Here is a 21761-nt window from a genome sequence, read left to right on the forward strand (position 1 = left end):
TTAGCAAAAAAAAAGTATAAATATATATATATATATATATATATATATATACCTGTTGCACCAGAACAAATGTGGTGCCACAAGTCAAGTCAAGTCACCTTTATTTATATAGCTCTTTTTACAATTAGGATTGTTTCAAAGCAGCTTTACATTGATAATAGGAAGTTAATACAACAAAGATTGTTTCGGCTGTACAGCAGCTCTAGAAGAAAGTCATTGTCTAACTTAAGTAAGTTTTTGATTGATTCATTTCCGTTGTAAATCATTAGTTATTAATTAGGGGCCGCTTACACTACACCGTTTTTAAGTACGTTCTTAGCCGTTCATTTACACGACAACAGCTTTTGGTGGCCTGAGAACGCGAACTTTGGAGTAGATAGTCTAAGTGCAAGTATTTGAAAATAAGTTTTGAAAGCGATACCGTTATCATCTCCATGTAAACTTCAAAAACGTTAATCTGTGTAAACGGTGACAGCATTCATTATGCGTATTACGTGTTTAGTCTATAGGCATGCACGTTTGAATGCTTATGTGCACGGGCATGAGGTTTTTCTTTACAAAGTGAGATTGCCAATTACTTGTCTGGCATGCATAATACAGCGTTTTTAGTCGTTTAGTTATTTTGATAATGTTTTCATCTGTACAGAGGTTGACACGGTCTCTGTTGACACTTCAGGGCTGCGTTGTGGTCGTGTCTAGGCGCAGGTCCTTCATCAGATCTGGATACGGCCCGGATACAGCTGACAATGGTAAACCTCTGGATAAACAGAGAGACTAATATGTGGCATAGATGCCATGATTCTTATGATGTAACGAGTACATCGGGTGTTATGGGAAGTGTTCCCGGTTCCAGCTGACCTAATTTATGCAGCCTAATAATCATTTTACATGATTTGAATAGAAATTGATAATGTGCTATGAGTATGCCAGGTTAAAGGGATGTGTTTTAGTCTAGATTTAAACTGACAGAGTGTGCCTGCTTTACGAACAGTTCTAGGAAGACTGTTTCAGAGTTTAGGTGCTAAATAGGAAATCTATTTACCGCCAGCAGATGATTACAATATTCTAAGACTGTATTATCAATACCACAGGGTCACTTTACCTCACTAACTGCATCAGATAAGAGAGTAGGAGGGAGACAGAGCTCCCTATAAAAGATGGTGTCCAAGAGACTGATACCACATCTGGACTAAATCATGTGGCGGTTGTGTCTCTGTCTCCTGGTAGCCCTGGCTGGTGAGTACAAATAAAAAAAAAAAAAAAAACTGTTAAGCCAGATGCAACTGCATGCAGAGTGTGGTAATGATAATTTATGTTTAAATATTATTTAGAAATGAATATTTTCCCATTAAACTTGTACTTTAATGCTTAAAGGAGAATAATAAAGTTTTTCTTTCCCCTCCATTAGCCAGCGAGACTGACAATTATGGTATGTAAACAAAATAATGTACAAAAACCTATGCTTGCCTCTTTATTCTAAGATATACTATAATATGATTTTTATTATTATACATGATGTATATGTCTATAAATAATTTATAAATAATAAATATTTTAAAAACTAGTTATTTAGGACTCTGATACATACTGTTTCATTATTTCTCAATGGCCGACATTTTAGAGCCTTTCTTGAACTCTAAAAAAACGTACGAGTATAAATATGAGGGATTGGTACGAGTGGGACAGGAAATGCCAGACCTGATTGAGTCAGCGCTGAAGCTGAGGTGCACTTTTAAAATCATTGGTGAATCGCCACAAACCTTTGTCCTTCAGGTACTAACACTTTTGCTCCAATTCCATCACATTTTAATATTTTTCAATTATTCTAAACTAAAATGTATGATATACTATTTATTCTTGAGTCAGTGGATATTAAGAATAATTAAATAATGTCTAATCATTCTATAAAATGTGCTTTTCCTTTAAAGATTTCAAATGTAGACTTTGAAGACTTTAATGGCATCCCTGGGAAAAGTGTATTTAGCCCTTCCGAAAAGCTCACTAAGCGTCTATCTGCCGAGTTCAGCCAGCCAATCGTTTTTGAATTCTCCAAGGGACAAATTACTGACATTCGGACAGCACCTGGGGTCTCAAACGCAGTTGTAAATATTGTGAGGGGGATCCTTGGATTTTTACAAGTCACAGTCAAAACAACACAAAGTTTTTACGAACTGGTGGAGGTACAGTATGAAATCTACATGTTAATAGAACAAAACAGCCATTAATAAGAGAATGACCTCATGGAAAATACAAAATGTATTTTTGTATGTCTTTAGTTGGGAATTCATGGTGTATGTCAGAGCAGTTACATTGTTGAAGAAGACTCCAATGCCAAAGAGTTGATAGTGACCCAAATGGTTGATATCAAAAACTGTCAACAGCCAGCTGCTTTGTACAGCGGTATGGCTCACGCCCCTGAAGACAAACTTAGCAAACAGGTGTGTGTTTCATTTAATTTCAGTTAAAATCTTGAAAATTAAAAATCTGAAAGTTCAACCTTGAACTGATCTGAATGCTGTTTGAACTTACAGAGGGGTGAGAGTGCTGTTTCCACAGTGAAACACACCTACACAGTGAAGTCCACAGCAGATGGCGGTCTGATCACTAAAGCATCCTCTCAGGAGCGCCAATATTTCTCTCCGTTCAATGTAAAGGGAGGAAACTCTCGAATGTTGGCATTGTAAGTGCTTTATATAGTCATCAGCTAACAAATTGTTGCAAGACTGCTGATTGTGCATGACATTTGTTGCGTTCCCTTCTGCAGACGGAACATTGAGCTTCTCAAAGTTTCAGACACAGCTGACAAAATAGTGACTGGACAGGTGCAAAGCAGAGGCAACCTAATGTACAAGACAGATAAGGACCTTAAACCAATTCCTGTTGTGATGATCAACCTGAACGACCCAGTGCCAAAGGCAAACCTCCAAGATTATACACATAAATATTCAACCATACACGTGTAGATTAACTCGTGAACATTTTTAATTGTTCTGTACTCCACAGATTTTAGATTTAATTAAGCGCTTAGCTCAGGCTAACATATATCACGTGGACAGCGCTAGCAGCACGGATATTCTGGATCTAATCCAATTGCTACGAGTGGCAACACATGAAAATCTAGAGCAGTTATGGAAGCAGGTCTCAGGAAATGATGAGCACAGGTATTTTCTGTACACTTCTCTAAATACTATATGATCCAAGAACTTCTTCCACTGACTCTTATTTTTTGGTCTTCAGGAGGTGGTTCCTGGACTTGGTTGTGGAGGTAACAGATGAGAGGATCCTCAAATTCCTTGAGACCAGATTCAAAGTAGGAGACATTACAGCGAATGAGGCAGGACAGGCACTTGTAGTGGCATTTAACCACTTGTCTGCTGAGCCTGTGCCAGTGGCATTAGCTCAGGTGAGTCAGTGACCTAGTGAAATATTTGTTATAATCATTAATGGCATTTTACTGTCCTTCTGATACTGTGTTCTGCTTTCCAGGAGTTCTTGACAATTCCTTTCAGTAAATCCCCAACTCTCCTGTGGAACACTGTGGTTTTGGCATATGGATCACTTTTATACAGATACTGTGTGTATACTGATCCCTGCCCTGTCACTGTGGTGCAGGTATATTTGGTCTCCCACTTCTATATGCTGGTTGATTCGTACCAATATCATATTTTATAATCTGCTAGTATTATGTATTTCTTATTTCTTATAAAACTTATTTCTCTGATATTTACCTTTTTCTTGTCCTTTGTTGTCCAGCCATTACTGGATATGGCTGCAAGTAGTCTTAGTAAAAACTCTGAGGAGGACATGGTCCTTGCACTAAAGGCCTTAGCAAATGCAGCTCATCCCTCCAGCATCAAGACTCTACTAAAGTTCCTTCCAGGCTACTCACCTGCAGCTGAAAAGCTTCCAACCAGAGTACAGGGTGCTGCAGTCCAGGCATTCAGACTGCTTGCATACAGAGACCCCCACAGTGTAAGTACTCAAATCAAGTCACTTTTATTTATATAGCGATTTTAGATTGTTTCACAGCAGCTTTACATGTATAAACATGGAAATAATGATTCAATGATGCGAACAAAGTTTGATTCTGCCTAAAGCAGCTCTAAAAAGAAAATAGTGTCATTGTTCAGTTGCGGTCAGCATAGTGTTGATTCAGTTTCGTTCAATAACTGTGTAAAGATCATTAAATATTATATTAGTTCAATTCAGTTATAAAGCAACTCTGTAGAAAACAGTAATGACTGTAGAACACAGTTCAGTTCTTATTCCAATAGTCTCAGTACAATCAAATAAATAATATTAAGTGTCCCCAACTAAGCAAGCCAAAAGGAGACAGTGGCAAGGAAAGTGGCAAAGATAAATGTATTTAAAATGGTAAAATGGTAAATGGACTGCATTTATATAGCGCTTTCACAGACCCAATGGCCACCAAAGCGCTTTACATATTGCCTCGCATTCACCCATTCACTCACTCATTCATACACCGACGGCGGTGTCAGCCATGCCGTCGGTGTATGACGTCGGTCATATTTAACAGGAAAAAAACCTGAAATATCACATTGATAACAGTATTCAGACACTTGAAATTTAGCTCAGGTGCATCACATGTATCTGGACCATTTCTACACTTTGATTGGAGTCCACCTGTGACATTTTGTTAGACATGATTTGGAAAGGCACACACCTATATGTATACGGTCTAACAGCTGATGCATATCAGAGCAAAAACCAAGCCATGAAGCTCAGAGACAGGATTGTGTCAAGGCACTGATCTGAAATTTCTGAAAATGTTGGGCATCAAAGGTTCCCAAGAGCACAGTGGCCTCCATAATTCTTAAATCCAGGCTAAGACAACCGGAACTCTTCCTAAAGATGGCCGTCTGGCCAAACTGACAATCGGGGTAGAAGGGTTAGGTAAGAGAGGTGACTAAGAACCCAGTAGTCACTCAAGTTGAGCTCCAGAGATCATGTTTCACGTTTCAGCCCGAAGCCGTTATCATTTTCACATTCATTTTCATGCATTTGCGCCCATTTGTGCACCCATAGGTGTGCTGGTCTGAAAATGAGGTGTGTTAAGCCGCATTGTTGGCACGTTGCTATTTTGAGGCAACTGAAATAGACTGCGCCACTAACCAACAAAAACCTGGTCTAAAGGGCTTTTAAAGGAAACGGGAGATGAGACTCTGGTTGGTTTATTTCACGTTATGCCCATTACACATTAAGAGAATTGGGACAACCCTTTTAGACCATGCGCCGTGCGCTGACCATTTTTCCCGTCGTTAAACAAGCAAAAGTGGATTCGGACATGCCTAGAGTGCACTTGCGCCGTACGCTTTAGACCATGCCCTTAGATCGTAAAAATAGGGCCCTCAGACTGAGAAACACCTTTCTACGGTTTAATGAATATCAGTTCCAAGCAAAATGTCTGGATGAAACCAGGCACCACTCATCAGCTATGCAATACCATTCCACAGGTGATGCATAGTGGTGGTAGCATCATGCTGTGGGTGTGTTTCTCAGCGGCAGGGACTGCTCACTGGTCAAGGTAAAAGAAAAGCTGAATGCAGAGAAATACTGACATGAGCTATTAATTGTCTCCACCTTCATTAAAGCCCCAGTTCCAGCTGAAGAAAAGCAGCCCCAAAGCATGATGCTGCCACCACCATGCTTCACCTTGGGCATGGTGTTCTTTTCAACATAGGCTCATTGGAAAAACGAACCTGTGGCAACATTTCTGCAAATTGCAAAATATGTACCAATACATCCATATCACTGAAGTTTCCAATATAAATGAACACTAGAGGCAGTAAAACAGCAAATACTTACGTACACCAAACGGAATCACGTTCATCTGTTTCAGATAAAACTGAACATGCTTTTAGCGCCACTCACACTGGGCATTTCACTTTGAAACTGTCACGAAAATTGCACAGTGCATATCATTTTGCAAAATGTTGCCACAGGTACATTTTTTCAATGAGCCTGGGGTGGTTCTTTTGCTGATGTTTTGTTTTCACGGCAAAAATACCTTTTACAATTTTGGCAATATAGTTCAATCTTGGTCTCAGCTGACCATAACACATTTTTCCAGATGGTTTCGGGAGATTGGATATATATATATTTGCAAAGTTTAGCTGGGTTTTTGGCTTGAGTCTTGCCACCCTTCTCTATAGCCCAGACAGATGGAGAATGTGGGAGACAGTTGTCACATGTAGTTGATCATAATTGCCAGAAAGAGCTGCTTCTCGTTTCAGTAATTATTTATATCATCTCTTTTAGCTCATTGAAATGTCTAGCCACTGATTTATGTGTTATGAGGGTGGAAGGTGAACCCAAGCGCAGACAGGATGCAGTGACACAAAGTTTATTATAAACAGAAAACAAAACCCACGAGGGGGCAAAACATGAACAGTAAACGTAATGACAAAACTAGGACTGATGAACAACTAGACTAGAACAAACGGTAAACAAAGAATAGGACTTTCTCTCAGGACAAAACAGTAGGCAAATACTCACAGGGTGTAACTATGCTCAACAGATATACTCACAGAGAATCACACCACATCAAACAATGAACCGGCACAGGACAGCAAATACACAGGGATTAAAAAGGGAACACTAATGACGAGGACAGGTGAAACTGACTAGACAATAATCACAAGACGAGGATAACAAGGGGGCGGGGTAACGTAACGAGACACCACAAGCACATGGCCAATGGCCAAACAATTGGCCATGCGCTTGTACACAAAACATGGTTCTGTCATGATCCTGCCACAAGACTAGGAATAATCAATAACATGATGGCAGAATCATGACATTATGTTCATTAATCTGTGATTTAAATTGTTGTGATTATTTTCCAATATATATCTTTTGGCAAGGACACTTTAGCAAATTGATAACATTGCGAGTAGTACATGTGATATAAGCATTCATTTTAAAGCATTTTTTGTCATTGGACATATAGATTTATTAAATTGTATTAAATTCTGGCATGCGGCACAACTTCTGCACAGGAAACAGCCTTGTATAAAAGCAAAAAAAAATTCTAACAACATCTGAATTTGTCAACATATCTGATAGATTAGATGATCTCTTAAAGGTAGATAATAGGCGATATTGAAATGTATCATTTAATTATTCATAAGATGATAACAATTTAAAGACTTTTTATATTCACTTTAACTAGTAGTTGCTCAGCCACTGCGCAGAGGGGGGCGCTGTTACATATCTTCTGAAATAGTACAGCATCTCTGGATCCAAAAACAAAATAAGAACTAAGTCTGAGTAAATCAGAAGGATCAGATAGAAGTTGTTTATGCACAAGTAAGCTAACGTGATAACCAAACATTCAACAGCATATAAATCAAAACTGCCAAACGTTACCAAGAAAAAATTTTGATCCCACAAAGAGGCATACGACTGTGCAAGCTTTGAGGGTGTTGATGGACTCAATCTATTTGCATTACGTGCAATGTACACGGACCCTCGTGTATGCGTAAAATCACGAGCACATAGGTCTCCACTAGCAAGGACCCCTTTCAGCAGATGCAGACCATCTCTCTACTTTTTGTATGTTTTCAGGTACAGGATATTGTCTTGAACCTATTTGTACAAAAGACTCTTCCTTCTGAAATCCGCATGCTGGCCTGCATGGTGCTTCTAGAGACCAAGCCCTCCATAGCTCTGATCTCAGTAATAACTGAGGTCCTCTTGGAGGAGATTGACCTGCAGGTTGCCAGCTTCTCTTACTCTCTGCTCAAAGGAATTGCCAAGTCCCGCACCCCTGATAATCAAAATCTGTAAGTATGATAAATTGTCTAATGTGTTATCCTCATCTCCTTTCAGAGCATCTGAATTGTCCTCATTCCTTTGCTTCTTCTAAACAGATCTACTGCCTGTAACATTGCCATGAAGATTCTTACCCGCAAACTTGGCCACCTGAGTTATCGCTACAGCAAGAGCATGCATTTTGACTGGTTCCATGGTGGGTTTACACCTCTTCCCCCAAAGTTTCACAGACAAGGCTTAACCCTAGCAATATGTTAGTGCCATTGTTTTGTCTCAAGATGCACACTAGTAATGTTTTTTTTCTAAGGCACGTTTATAAAAGTTACTTAAATGTCCTAATTTAATTAAGGCCTAAACCTGGCTTAATCTAAGTCCTGTCTGTGAAACCAGGCCTTTAATTGATAGCTTTGTAGTACAGCCTTTTGTGGTGCTGGGGATGGTCTGATGCTGTTTCTTGTCCCCTCAGATGACTTTTTATTTGGGACATCCACTGATGTTTATATGCTGAAAAACGAAAGTCTCATACCCTCAAAACTTATGCTAAAGGGGAAAATTCATTTCATTGGGAGAATCATGCAACTTCTTGAGGTAATCAAACCAAATCTATAATATTTAGTGTAATTTGATGTATACCATGTCTTTATACATGTATGTAATATTTCATATGTTTTCAGCTTGGTGTCCACACAGATGGAATCAAAGAGCTGTTTGCAGGAAAAATCCCTCAACTCACAGATTTTGCCTCTATGATGAAAATTGTGAGCATCTTCGGTCTCAGGATTTATTAAATGTACAACTTATGTCAAGCATTATGTTAATGGTTATGCTCTGATCATTTAAAGCTCACTGACTGGCAGAACCTACCGAAAGACAGACCTCTACTGACGGCATATGTACGCTTGTTTGGACAGGAGGCCTTTTTAATGGATGTAAGCAGAGAATCCATTCAGAGCATCATAAAGGTATTTCACCATCTGCATTTTGTAACAGAAGATAGGACCTATTTTTCTTGGTGATTCTTAATTTGTGTAAATATAATCAAAACATGAAGCATTCTTTTCTGCTCCTCAGTCACTTAGTCCTTCTGCAGGGAAGGAGAGTAAAGTTTGGGAAAAGATTCAGGATGTTCAAAGAGGGACTTCCTGGCACTGGACCAAGCCTCACCTTGTGTATGAAGCTCGATTCATACAGCCAACTTGTCTGGGTCTCCCAGTTGAAATCAGCAAATATTATTCCATAGTAAATGCTTTTACAATGAAAGGTGATTCTTTTCTTTCTTTTTTATCTTTCTTTACTTATTTGCCATTTATTGTAAATTTTCCATTAGACTTCTGTTAATACTGGAAAATATGGAGCTAAATACAAAATATTAACATATTCTATGTCTACAGCTAAAGCTGAAATTAATCCTCCTCCCAAGGAACATCTGGGTGAGCTGCTAAGCTCAGACATTTCCCTGCAGACAGATGGCTTTGCTGGGTAATGATAAAATGTTTTCAGCTGTGATTCTTTAAAGGTGCACTCAGTAGTTCTGGGTTTATGTTAGGTAGGCTGATGTGACAGTCATCTTAAACTTGGACACTGACACCCAGTGGTGTGGATGTAGCAACATCAAGCAATAGCTCCCTTTTGATGGAACTCAACGCTGTGTAAGTTGTTGATGCTATGGAGACGAGTCCTCACGGAACCTGGTGTAACTTCACACCAATACCTTTGGTCGACGCAGTGTGATGACGTCGCACGGAGCGCCCGAGTGTATAAATAGGGTCCCTGTAAACACGTAATTAACTTAATTGTCTTCAGGAAACCACTTGTATGAGTGCTGTGGAAAACAAAGAGCAATTTGTGTCTGGAAAAAAAGAAAAGAAAGAGAAAGAAATGGCAAGACCAAAGCAGACAATTCAAAATGTATGTTTTATAACGCCTGGTGATGGACACAATATGTGTGTTGTTTGTCTGGGAGCGGAGCACACGCACGTTCAGTACTCGAGGGTGCAGGATGTGTTCAATGTGACCAGTTTCCTGTAAGAAAGCTTCGCTTCCATTTTTGCTGTCTTTGCGAGCGATGGTAGTCAAGTCTCTGTAGGCAAGGCAAGGCAAGTTTATTTATATGGCACATTTCATACACAATGGTAATTCAAAGTGCTTTACATAGAAGAAATTAAAATAATCAAAACAAATAAGAATAATTAAAACAGTTTAGAATAAAAAATAAAATAAAGTACAGTAAAAACAGTCGGACGAACAGTGGCACAGTGCTCATTCAGTAAATGCATAGCTAAACAGATGTGTTTTGAGTCTGGATTTGAATGTCACTACTGTAGGAGCACATCTGATCTCCTCTGGAAGCTGGTTCCAGCTGCGGCTGGCATAATAGCTAAAAGCAGACTCACCATGCTTAGAGTGAACCCTTGGTATTTCTAACTGATATGATCCTAATGATCTGAGTGATCTGTTAGGTTTATATTCAGTGAGCATCTGCAATGTATTGAGGTCCTAGCCCATTGAATGATTTATATAACAGTAATAATACTTTAAAATCAATCCTAAATGTAACTGGGAGCCAGTGTAGAGACCTGAGGACTGGTGTGATATGTTCATATTTTCTGGTCCTGCTCAGAATCCTGGCAGCAGCGTTCTGTATGAGCTGCAACTGTCTTATGGTCTTTTTAGGAAGGCCAGTGAGGAGTCCATTACAATAATCCACCCTGCTGGTGATAAAAGCATGCACAAGTTTCTCTAAGTCTTGATTGGAAACAAAGCATCTAATTCTTGCAATATTTTTCAGATGATAGTATGCTGATTTAGTTATTGCTTTGACATGACTACTGAAACTAAGGTCTGACTCTAGAGACACACCAAGATTCCTGACTTGAGTTTTAGTTGTTAGACCCCTAGCGTCAAGGTATGCATTCACCTTGAGAACTTCATCTTTGTTTCCAAATGCAATGACTTCAGTTTTGTCTTTGTTTAACTGAAGAAAGTTTTGGCACATCCAACTGTTTACTTCATCAATGCATTGGCACAGGGAGTCAATGGGGCTGTAGTCGTTAGGCGATAGGGCTAAGTAGAGCTGTGTGTCGTCTGCATAGCTGTGGTAAGCAATATGGTTCTTTCTCATTATTTGGCTCATTAGGAGCATATACAGGTTGAAAAGGAGTGGTGCAAGAATTGAGCCTTGAGGGACTCCGCATGTCATGGATGTCCACTCAGACTTATGGTCTCCTATACTCACATAATAACCTCTCCCTTTTAAGTATGACTTGAACCATTTTAGGACTATCTCAGAAAGCCCCACCCAGTTTACCAGCCTGTCAAGAAGTATGTCGTGATCGACAGTGTCAAATGCAGCACTGAGGTCGAGTAGTACCAGTACTGATAATTTGCCTGAATCAGTATTTAAGCGAATATCATTTATTATCTTTATGAGCGCTGTCTCTGTGCTGTGATGCGATCGGAAACCAGATTGAAAATTGTCAAAGTATCCATTCAAGCTTAAGATTTTGTTCAGCTGATTGAAGACAACTTTTTCAATGATCTTGCCTATGAAAGGAAGATTTGAGATCGGTTTATAGTTGCTTAAGATGGTCTTATCCAGATTGCTCTTCTTCAGGAGGGGCTTGACAACTGCAGTTTTCAGGGAGTTTGGAAAACTCCCAGAGAGAAGTGAGGCATTTACCACTACTAGGAGATCTGCTTCTAAGCTGTTTAACACACTTTTGAAAAAAGATGTGGGAAGTGCGTCAAGGGCGCAGGTGGATGTTTTAAGGTGCTGTATGGTTTCTTCCAAAATTTTGCCTTCAATTTCTTAGAAAACAGACATAGTAACTACTTTCTCCGGTTGTGGTCTGATCTGTCTGACCTCAGCGCAACTCAAGGATGTGCTGATCACCTTTCTGATATTATTTATTTTCTCAGAGAAGAAAGAAGCAAACTCACTGCACTTGCTCTCTGAGAGCATTTCACTGGGAATCTGGCTCGGGGGGTTTGTCAGTCTCTCTACAGTGGCAAAAAGAGTGTGTGTGTTGTTTAAGTTGCTGTTTATAATATTCGAGAAGAAAGTCTGTCTAGCTTTGCCTAGTTCCATATTAAAAGCATGGATGCTGTCTTTGTAGATGTTATAATGGACTACAAGTTTTGTCTTCCGCCACATGTGCTCTGCTAATCTGCATGGTCTTTTCATATTTTGCACAGCTGTTGAGTTTCTCCAAGGTGCTTTTTGTCTACCACTATTCTTCCTGACTTTCACAGGAGCAATATCATCAATTGCAATTTTAACTTTTGAGTTAAAAGAATCAAGGAGAAAATCAACAGAGTCAGCAGATATGCTTGGTTTTAAAGATATAGCCTTCATAAATAGCACACTAGTGTTCTCATTTAAGCATCTCTTCTTGACAGACACATATCTAGCTTCAATGGCAGGAGAGATCAATATATCAAAGAAAATACAGAAATGATCAGACAGTGCTACATCCTTAATAACAATCAATGAGATATTTAGACCCTTACTGATAAGTAAATCTAGAGTGTGTCCACGATTGTGTGTGGGACCATGTACATGCTCAGTCAGATCAAAAGTTTTTAAAACAGTTTTGATTTCTTTAGCCATATTGTTTTCTGCATTATCTATGTGAATGTTAAAATCTCCAGCAATGGCAAAACAGTCAAACTCTGAGGAAATTGTTGATAGCAGTTCTGTAAAGTCCTCATCGAAGGCTGGAGAGTATTTTGAAAGCCTGCAAATAATGATAAGTAAAATATGTGGAGCACCTTTTAACACAATACCCAGATATTCAAAAGACGGGTAATTCCCAAATGATGTTTGCCTACATTCATAGACATCTTTTACCCGCTCTGCAGACACTCATCTCTTACCCGCTCTGCAGACACTCATAAAAGTAAAGTTAGGAGGAGCTGTTTCATTGAGGACTGTTGCACTGCAGCTGTCTTCTAGCCCAGTTTAATTTAGAAACATAAAGTCCAGGTTGTATGTGGTTATTAAGTCGTTGACTAGAAGTGATTTATTTTTAAGTGAACGGATGTTTAAAAGTGCTAACTTAACAGTCTTACTTTTTGTCCCCACAGCAATCTTAGTTTGGCGTGTAATAGGCACCAGATTGCTGTACGGCTTTTGAAGGCCTTAGATTTTCTGTCATGTAATTGAACAGCAATAGAGAAAGATTCAGGCACACTGGGGTCCCGCTTGTTTTTTAAACATTTAAGAAAGTTACTGTTATCATAGCGGGGACCCGATACATATCATTGAGAGCTGGTATCAGTTGTTTTTGGTTCACCTTGAGCCGATGGAGGAGGGTGTGAGCCCTGGCGCTGTGGCAGAGGCCGAAGAGCTCTCACAGGAGGAGGGGGAGGGGAGCTGGGCCCGCAGGCTTTAGTGGTTGTGGGGCCTGTCGTTTTTTTGGTTGACATCTGGGGGCTTGCAGCAAAAGAGTGGGATAGTTTGGTTCCAGCATACAGCAGTTTTTCCATTTTCTCTAGGAAGCACAGAAGTGGGGATGCTGCAGAGAGGGATAACGTGTCTTGGGAGAGGGGCTGTTGCTCTGGTGTTATCGGAGGCTGTAATATGCTGTCCTGGTTTCCCTCGCTGTTTTCCAGAAATTCGTCCTTGGGAGCTGAATCTTGTAGGAGTTCTAATATGTCCCGGTCTGTCTTTGGTGAGCTCTGTGGGCAGGGCTCTGCTGAGATTGTGTCCGTGAGCAGAAGTTGTTGTGGCTGCATGGTGTTATCATTGTCCTTGTGTGATATGTCAACCGCATGTCCATTCAGGTGCTGAAGTGAAGTCCTGTGGTCATTCATACTGTGTCCAGGTGTGTGTGTGCCATTCAGGTTAAGTGGATTGGCACACACTGCAGAAGGATGATTGAGGGAGAAGTAGATATTGTCCTTTAGCACTCTTGAACCAAGTTTGTTTGGGTGGAGCCCATCCTGTTGAAACAGTTCTCTCTGACTCCAGAAAAGATTGAAGTTGTCAATGAAGTTCACTCCTTTTATATTGCAGGTTTTTTGCAGCCATGTGTTAAGCCCAAGCAACTGTGAAAACCTGTTTGTTCCTCTTGCTGGGAGTGGTCCACTGATGAATGTCTGAACTTTCAGTCTTTTAAGTGTTTCAAAAAGTTCATTGAAATCCTTCTTAAGGAGTTCTGACTGTTCTTTATGAATATCATTCTTCCCCACATGAATGATGAGTCGATTTGCAGTCTTATGTTTTATCAGAATGTTCTGAAGTTCCATATTCACATCAGAAGTCATTGCTTGTGGAAGGCAGCATGTAGTTGTATCCCTGCTAATAATGTTTCTGAGTATGGAGTCACCCACTATCAGAGTCCTGTGCTCGGCTGCGCTCTGAACTGAGTGCCGCTGTCTGTTCGACCTTGAGCGCCAGTTAGCAGTGTTAGCTACTGGCTGATTCAGTCTGTGTTCAATCACATTCATCACATTCAGGGATTCCTCATTCATTAATACTTCAAATCTGTTCTCTCCCTGTTTGTGCCATCGATTTGTAAGTCGATCGGCTTGTTTCTCTACACTCAGTATGGCCTGTATTGGAGCACTGGATTCATGGGACTCACCGGCTGTATGCTGAGGGTGTCCATGACGAAGCTCTGTTCTGTGTTCCGTCTGGTTAGGTGGTCCCACAAGTAACTTTGTTTCAAGAACTGCAATCCTTTGTAAAAGTCTCTGGCAGTTAGTGCAGCAAGTAGATTCCAGAAGAGGCATTTTCTCTTATCCTTTTGAATGTAGGCAGTTGTGTTTTCCCTTCCCCGGAATGTAAGCTTAGGCTGGTCAGAGAAAATAATTCTGCTTTTCTGTAGTAATCAAGCGTTTGAGCACTGTGCTGATTTGCTGAAGTTAAAATTAGGTGATAAAAGGAGATAAAATATAAAATATAAAAGCGAAAGAGCGAAAGAGTGATAAAAAATATAAAAGCAATACAGCAAAGCGCGGAGCAGTAAGCAAGAGCGTCCGAACAGTAGCTGAGCAGGAAGGAACTGTACATCATGGTTCCGGCCCCACGTCTGCTGAGGCAGCTTGGTAGCCGTGATCATGGGAATCACAGATTGAGCTAGTGAAGGAGCTTGAAGGGGTTTCCCTCTTGCTCCGTGGCTCTAATGGCTGATCTGGAATCCCGCTCTGTGGCTTCTTCCGGATTGGTTGAGAGCATGCTCGCCTCTAGTTAAGAGAAACTAGATATGGAGGCAGATATCTTATCTACATCTCCTCATATCCTAGCTCCGCATATGATGAGCTTATGGAGTTTATGACTTTAGCTACCACCAGATTAAGGCTAGACTGGTCAGGTTTAAACAGAAAATCACTATTGGTCGTCTAGATGAGCGATTCCTGTCAGGTCAGCTCTGGTGAGCCTTCCCTTTCTCCCGGATCTTCACACTGAGGTGTCAGGTGTTAAAATTTTGTAATTTGCAGTTGGCCTTGCATGTGGCATCCGCAGCCGCAGCCGCAGCAACGCCGCTGGGATTGCTTCATATGAGACCGCTTCAGATCTGGCTTCGCGATCGAGTCCCGAGGTGGGCATGGCAACAAGGCACGTTCCGAGTACCAGTAACTCCGTCAGACCTTCACCCCGTGTACGAACCTCAGCTTTCTACGGGCCGGGGTGCCCTTAGAACGAGTTTCCAGGCATGTTGTTGTCTCAACAAATGACTCCACCACTCCGCAAGTATGCGTTTCCCCCAGTGAGCCTTCTTGCACAGACCCTGTGCAAGATCAGGGAGGAAGAGGAGGAGGTCATATTGGTTGCACCTCATTGGCCCAGCCGGACCTGGTTCTCCGAACTTGTACTCCTCGTGACAGCACCTCCCTGGCCAATTTCTCTGAGGAAGGACCCTTTCTCAGTGACGGGGCGCCCTATGGCACCCTCGTCCGAATCTTTGGAACTTCCACGTGTGGCTCCTGGACGTGACGAGGCAGGTTTGAGTACCATACCACCAGCGGTGGCTACCATCGCTTCTGCTAGAGCATCGTCCACGAGACATGCCTACGCGTTGGAGTGGAACTTCTTCGTCAACTGGTGCTCTTCTCACTGAGAAGACCCCAAAAAATGCCTGATCAGTGTCGTGCCTGATCAGTGTCGACGCAGTCGAGGGAAAGTCCGTGGGAAAGCACGGCCTGATCATCAGGTTCCTGAGAGGAGCGAGGAGTCCTCATCGCCCTCCTCTCGTTCCCTCTTGGGACCTCTCAGTGGTTTTAACTACCCTGCAGAGAGCTCCCCCTGAGCCTCTGCAATCAGTAGAGCTTAAGTTCCTGTCAGTTAAGACAGCGCTCCTGGTTGCATTGGCCTCCATTAAGAGGGTAGGGGACCTGCACGCATTTTCCATTGACGAAGCATGCCTGGAATTCGGGCCAGCCTATTCTCACGTGTTCCTGAGACCCCGGCCTGGATATGTGCCCAAGGTTCCCACCACTCCCTTTCGAGATCAGGTGGTGAACCGGCAAGTGCTGCCCCTGGAGGAGGCAGACCCAGCCTTGGCACTGCTCTGTCCAGTACGCGCCCTCCGTGCTTACGTAGACAGAACGAAGTGTTTCAGGACCTCTGACCAGCTCTTTGTCTGCTATGCAGGGAAGCTGAAGGGAAACGCTCTCTCCAAGCAGAGGTTGTCTCACTGGTTAGAGGACACCATTGCTTGGCATACCAGCAGCAAGGTCGACTCCTTGTGTGAAGGCCCACTTCTCTCGGAGTGTGGCTTTCTCTTGGGCTCTAGCGCATGGCGTCTTGCTAACATACTTCTGCAGCGCTGCCGGCTGGGCGACACCCAACACATTCGCCAGATTCTACTATCTCCGAGTGGAGCCAGTGTCCTCTCATGCACTCGCTTCAACCAGCCGGTACTAGGATCTGCTCAGGTGTCTTCGCTTGCTTGCCATTCCACTCCACGGACTGGATACGTGCGATATTCTCCTCAGATGAGCTTTCCCGACAAGCCCTGAGTTCCTCCAGCACTGTTGATGTCAAACGCCAGAGTTATGCCACCGGCAGCTTTCGTGTTGGCCATTTGCCGCCATGTGCATGGTTCCCAATCTGGGCGACCCCCACATGTGTATTTCCACTGTAAGCCTCTCTGAGCATGTGTCTTTCCCTTGACAAGCCATGTTGCCACCCCTGGGATTGAAACATTCCACCCTGCGGACTGGATACACCAGTGTTTTCCATATGCAGCCCCCCCCCCCCCCGGGTCATATGTATATTCTGTAAGTCCCCCCCAACCCCCCCCCCCACCCCCTTTCGGGCAGGCAACAATTGAATATTTCCACTGAGATATGATTCCCAGTGTACCTTGGTATTCCTGTGTTAAGTTGGAGTCCTTCGTCCGTGCTAGTCTCACGACAGTCTCGTAGTGACTACGAAAGGGAACGTCTCGGTTATGGATGTAACCCTCATTCCCTGAGTAGGGAACGGACACGTTACGTCTCCCTGCCACTTTCGCTGTACCGTTGGAACAGCCTGATTTCAGTCTCTGCTCCTCAGCAAGTAACATAACTGCATGTTGCCAGCGTTCTTCCTTATATACCTACGAGGTGGGGCAGTGTCACGCTATGCAAAATCCGCAGACCCATGGCATTTCTTTGCCATTGGTTCATTTTTTAATACTCGAAGTTGATGGGCTTTCTAAGCGAAACCCCATTTCGTCGTCACGACGTAACGTCTCCGTTCCCTACTCGGGGAACGAGTGTTACATCCGTAACCGAGACGTTTCTGTGTCAGTGTGCATGAAACGTTCCCAAAGTGCTCTTCATTTCTTTGAGTAAAAATGTTTTAAAGAGGGAAAGGTTACTGACTGCACCTTTATGTCTGTGCTCACCTGGATCACATAACATGTTAAAGAAACAGTTCATCTAATTTTTCTTTCTTTTGTAAAATAATATCCTAGCCACTATGTAAAGAATATTCTAGCCCCTCTTTTCTGTTGTTAAATTCACATGAGGGTGACTAAATAATGACATAATTTTTTTTTTTGGGTGAATTATTTCTTTATTTTTCATTGTTTCTCTGCTTAAAGTTGACTTTCCTCCTGTCTACAGAGTGACAAAGGATAATTTTGTCTTCCATGGAATCAACACAGATCTTTTCCAGTGTGGTGTTGAGTTGAAGAGTAAGATAATAACTAACCTGCCATGGGCATTTGACTTGAAAATAAACGTGAAAGAGCAAAAGTATGAAATGAACTTGACTCCGAAGAAAACAGTCACTGAGTTATTTTCAGTCAAGTATGTTTTCCAACATTTCTACCGCACCATTGTTATATGCAATAAAGTGCCACCAAATATCCTAATGATTTCTTACTCTTCATCAAACAGTTCTAATGTGTTTGCTGTTTTGAGAAACATTGAAGATCCATCCTTGTCCAAAATTACTCCCATGATGCCTGAGACAGAGAACTCCCGGCAGGGTTTGCCACTGGCCAGAAGAATTTTACCCACTTCAAGGGATGAACAGGTATAGCAGCCCTCTAGAACTAGATTAACACTAAACACTAAAAAAAAACGATGTTTAGCAAATCCTGCGGTCTAAACAAATGTCTTTTTCTATGGTCGACTGAGGACTCTGCGATGAAATTCAGGCAATGTGCTGAGGCCAAGATTTATGGAACTGCGATCTGTATGGAGGCAGAAGCCAAACGATCACATTACCTTCATGAATATCCTTTATATTACTTCCTGGGACATACCCGCTTTTCATATCAACTAGAACCAGGTACCAGAACCTTGCATTAATTATTGATATAATGCAAAAATAATATTTAAGGACTCCATTAAATAGCTTGTTGTTTTTTCCAAAGCAAAGGGTGCAAAACCCATTGAAAAAATTCAGATTCAGGTCACTGCGGGCAGAAAACACCCTCCAGGAGTCAGTGAAATGATGGATCTCAGCCGCAGAGTATTCGAGGTACTCTTTATCAGTTATAGTGGCTGAATCATTCCCAGTAGTGAACTGAGAATAAATGTGCGGCCATTTTGTTTTACATGTTCCCTCTATGTAGAACACAAAAGATGAGAACACCTCCTGTGGAGAACACAATCTATCCAGTTCCTTCCCTGCATATCAGGTGCAATAGAAACATCTGAAATCATTGAATCAAACTAAGATATTTATAAAGGGAGGACTTAATCTTCCTTAATCCTTTAAAATTTCAATTATGTATTATGTTGTGTATACTTGGACAGATGAAGACTAGCTTACAACTGTACACACTGTAAATGTGCTGCATGATATACAGTGTGTGGTATATAAAGTTTTCATTCAGTCCACCCAGAGATTTATATAGCAAAATTGCTGGTAAATGTATTTAAATTTGAGTGATTCCAAAGAATCCAGATGTACTCCTTATTTGTAGTAAAAAAATAAATAAATAAATAAAAAGAGCAGCGGTGATATATTTGTGCAAAAGTAATCTAACATGACTGTAAGAACATGATTAATGTTAACACTTTAATATTCTAACTATATCTAGAGAGTACCTATCTAGGGATTGCTTAGTCAACTAATTTAAGCTCTGCCATTTTCTTCATGCTGTAGGCTCTTGATTCCACTCCAGAGCCTGTAGTCACAGTAAAAGCACTTGGTCTAAGTCCGCCAGCAAAACCGCTGGGCTATGAAGGTGTAGCCTTTTATGTGCCAACAGCCCAAAGAGACGATCTTGAAGTGATAGTCTCTGAAGTTGGTGAACAAGCAAACTGGAAAATATGTGCCAATGCAAACGTAGATAAGAGTCATTCATCAGTAAAGGTAAAGTACTTTTTTATTGTGCAACTTATTCTTATTGGTTTCCATATTGCCTCACTGATTTTTGTCCTGTGTTTTTAGGCCCATCTCAAATGGGGTGCAGAGTGTCAGACATATGATGTATCTATGAGGGTGTCCTCAGCGTGCCAGCCAGAGTCTAAACCTTCCATATACACCAAGATTAACTGGGGAGCTCTGCCCTCAGTGTTCACAATAATTGGTCAAAGGTAAATGTCCTGAAATACCAATGCACAGCTTGAGATTACTATATATAATAAGATTTCAAATCTCATGCCTTTAATATGTTATTTTTCTATTTTCAAATGAATTTCCCTCAGAATTCAAGAGTATGTGCCTGGCATATCTTATATTATGGGTTTCTACCAGAAATATGAGACAAATCCAGAACGCCAGGCAGCTGTCACTGTTGTAGCACTCTCGCCAGAGACCTTTGATTTGAGAGTGAAAATTCCAGAGGTTGTTGTCATATGAAAACATTCCATATGTTCTCATATGTCTTTTCAATTTAAAATACGTCTTATTGCCTTTCTGCTTCTGTAGGCTGAAACAAATATTATTGCTTTGTCCTCTCTAGCGAACTTACAAAAAGGCACTTCCCTCACCAATCGAACTTATGGGGTTTGAAGCTGTGAACCTCACCATGTCAACCTAACAGGTTAATTTATACACTACAGATCAGAAAATCTGTTCTTGTGTATTTGTGTAAATTCAGCATCTTAATCTTTTTCACTTAACAGGCTGATGTCGAAGAGCACTTCTGGGATACCACAATCACAACATGGAAAATGGACATTTGATTTCTGGCTGATTTGGATATTCAAATATATATGCTAAAATCAATACTTTCGAATTATGCAACAATAAATACAGCATGCATTAAGAGTTCATCTGTGACATTAATTCGTTATCTTCTGAATGATCATTATATTCTAGCCTAGAGTGGGTTATATTTACCTGTAGAGCATCAGCGACCTCTCCTCCCAGGTTCCAGGGACATCTTGGCTAAAGGATGAAGAGTATGCTTGTGATTAGGTCAAGGATGGGATTAAAAACCTATAAAACTTTATGTGCTGTATGTTTTACATGCGTGTACATGCAAATGTATAGTGGCAGTCTCTTTGCTAGTTACATTTACACATGGAAGTGTGCTATTGCTGTTTAGCAGGCAACTGTTGATATTGATGATAATGATATTAATGCAAAAAAACTGTATTAGTTAGCTAGTCACTATTTCAATTAAAGTGCAATTAACATGCTTGTGCAAATTCTACATTTTACATTTTACTTAATCTTTTGTTAAGATTTAAGTTGGTGTCAGCTTAAGTTCTACCTAACTCTTCTCTGATATGCACCAATTAGCCACAACATTAAAACCACTGACGGGTGAAGTGAATAATATTGATTATATCATTACAATGGTCCCTGTCAATGGGTGGGATATATTAGGGCAGTGGTTCGCAACTTTTGTCCTGGGGATCACCGCTCTGCATATTTTTGTCTCCCTTAGGGCAAGCTCAAACTATGGGACTGTAAGACTGAATTGCTGTGGTGCTCACACTACACAACAAGGTTTCTTGCCATCTGTCGTTGTCTTGTCATAGCATACTACACAACACAACGCTGACGAGGTGCACAAACAAGACATTTGGTCAAGAGCCAGTCCCAACCAACAGCGAAAAAACATTTTCTCATATAAATTCACAAGAGAAATTCACGCAAGTGATTACAAGATTTTTTCTATTTATTCCATATGCACTGTGATTGGCTGGATTAGTTCCACCTTGTCGTTACACTACAAGATCATGTGGAAATACAGGTTTGAAAATATCACAGAATCTCTGACTGCTCCTGACAGTCTCAGATCACCTTGCTGACCTGCTCATACTTAACGAGCACCGATTTGGCTGCGAAACGGGGGTTTTGTCACAGACCTTGGAAATTTGTCTGCGACATCAAAACCAAGCCAAATGTTGTGTGGTGTGAGCTTGCCTTTATCTGAAACCCTCTGTTCAGTTAATGGAGTTATTTTGTGATGAACTGATGATCTGAATCAGGTGTGTTAAATAAAGAAGACATACAAAATGTGTAGAGCCGGGTGTCCCCAGGGCCATTGTTGGGAACCACTGTATGGGGGTAGCAAGTGAACAGTTTTGGAACCAGAAAAAATTGGCAAGCAAAAAGATCTGAG

General features: G+C 41.2%; 1 protein-coding gene across 1 annotated transcript; it reads left to right on the forward strand.

Annotated features, from left to right (window-relative positions):
* The first annotated feature begins 1415 nt into the window (after positions 1 to 1415).
* On the forward strand, positions 1416 to 20828 carry vtg3 (vitellogenin 3, phosvitinless). Its single transcript, XM_056266540.1, has 26 exons — positions 1416 to 1429; positions 1622 to 1773; positions 1929 to 2180; positions 2277 to 2438; positions 2532 to 2680; positions 2765 to 2915; positions 3004 to 3161; positions 3238 to 3403; positions 3487 to 3612; positions 3754 to 3972; positions 7588 to 7805; positions 7893 to 7990; positions 8261 to 8382; positions 8469 to 8552; positions 8637 to 8756; positions 8866 to 9055; positions 9186 to 9273; positions 17851 to 18036; positions 18127 to 18265; positions 18370 to 18523; positions 18609 to 18715; positions 19346 to 19555; positions 19634 to 19779; positions 19891 to 20029; positions 20148 to 20228; positions 20311 to 20828. Exons 2-25 carry the CDS (start codon positions 1690 to 1692, stop codon positions 20223 to 20225), a joined length of 3546 nt encoding a protein of 1181 aa, XP_056122515.1. The 5' UTR covers positions 1416 to 1429; positions 1622 to 1689; the 3' UTR covers positions 20226 to 20228; positions 20311 to 20828.
* Positions 20829 to 21761: the final 933 nt, after the last annotated feature.

Source organism: Rhinichthys klamathensis, unplaced genomic scaffold (genome assembly GCF_029890125.1).
Source record: "Rhinichthys klamathensis goyatoka isolate OS25496 unplaced genomic scaffold, OSU_Roscu_1.1 h1tg000249l_1, whole genome shotgun sequence".
NCBI classification, from domain to species: domain Eukaryota; kingdom Metazoa; phylum Chordata; class Actinopteri; order Cypriniformes; family Leuciscidae; genus Rhinichthys; species Rhinichthys klamathensis.

Excerpts from the sequence above, each read along its gene's own strand:
- vtg3 (XM_056266540.1), top strand. The coding sequence starts at position 1,690 with ATGCCAGACCTGATTGAGTCAGCGCTGAAGCTGAGGTGCACTTTTAAA. Across the intron at positions 7,991-8,260 it reads GCATTTTGACTGGTTCCATG|ATGACTTTTTATTTGGGACA; the intron begins GTGGGTTTACAC and ends TTGTCCCCTCAG. Across the intron at positions 19,556-19,633 it reads AGAGTCATTCATCAGTAAAG|GCCCATCTCAAATGGGGTGC; the intron begins GTAAAGTACTTT and ends CTGTGTTTTTAG.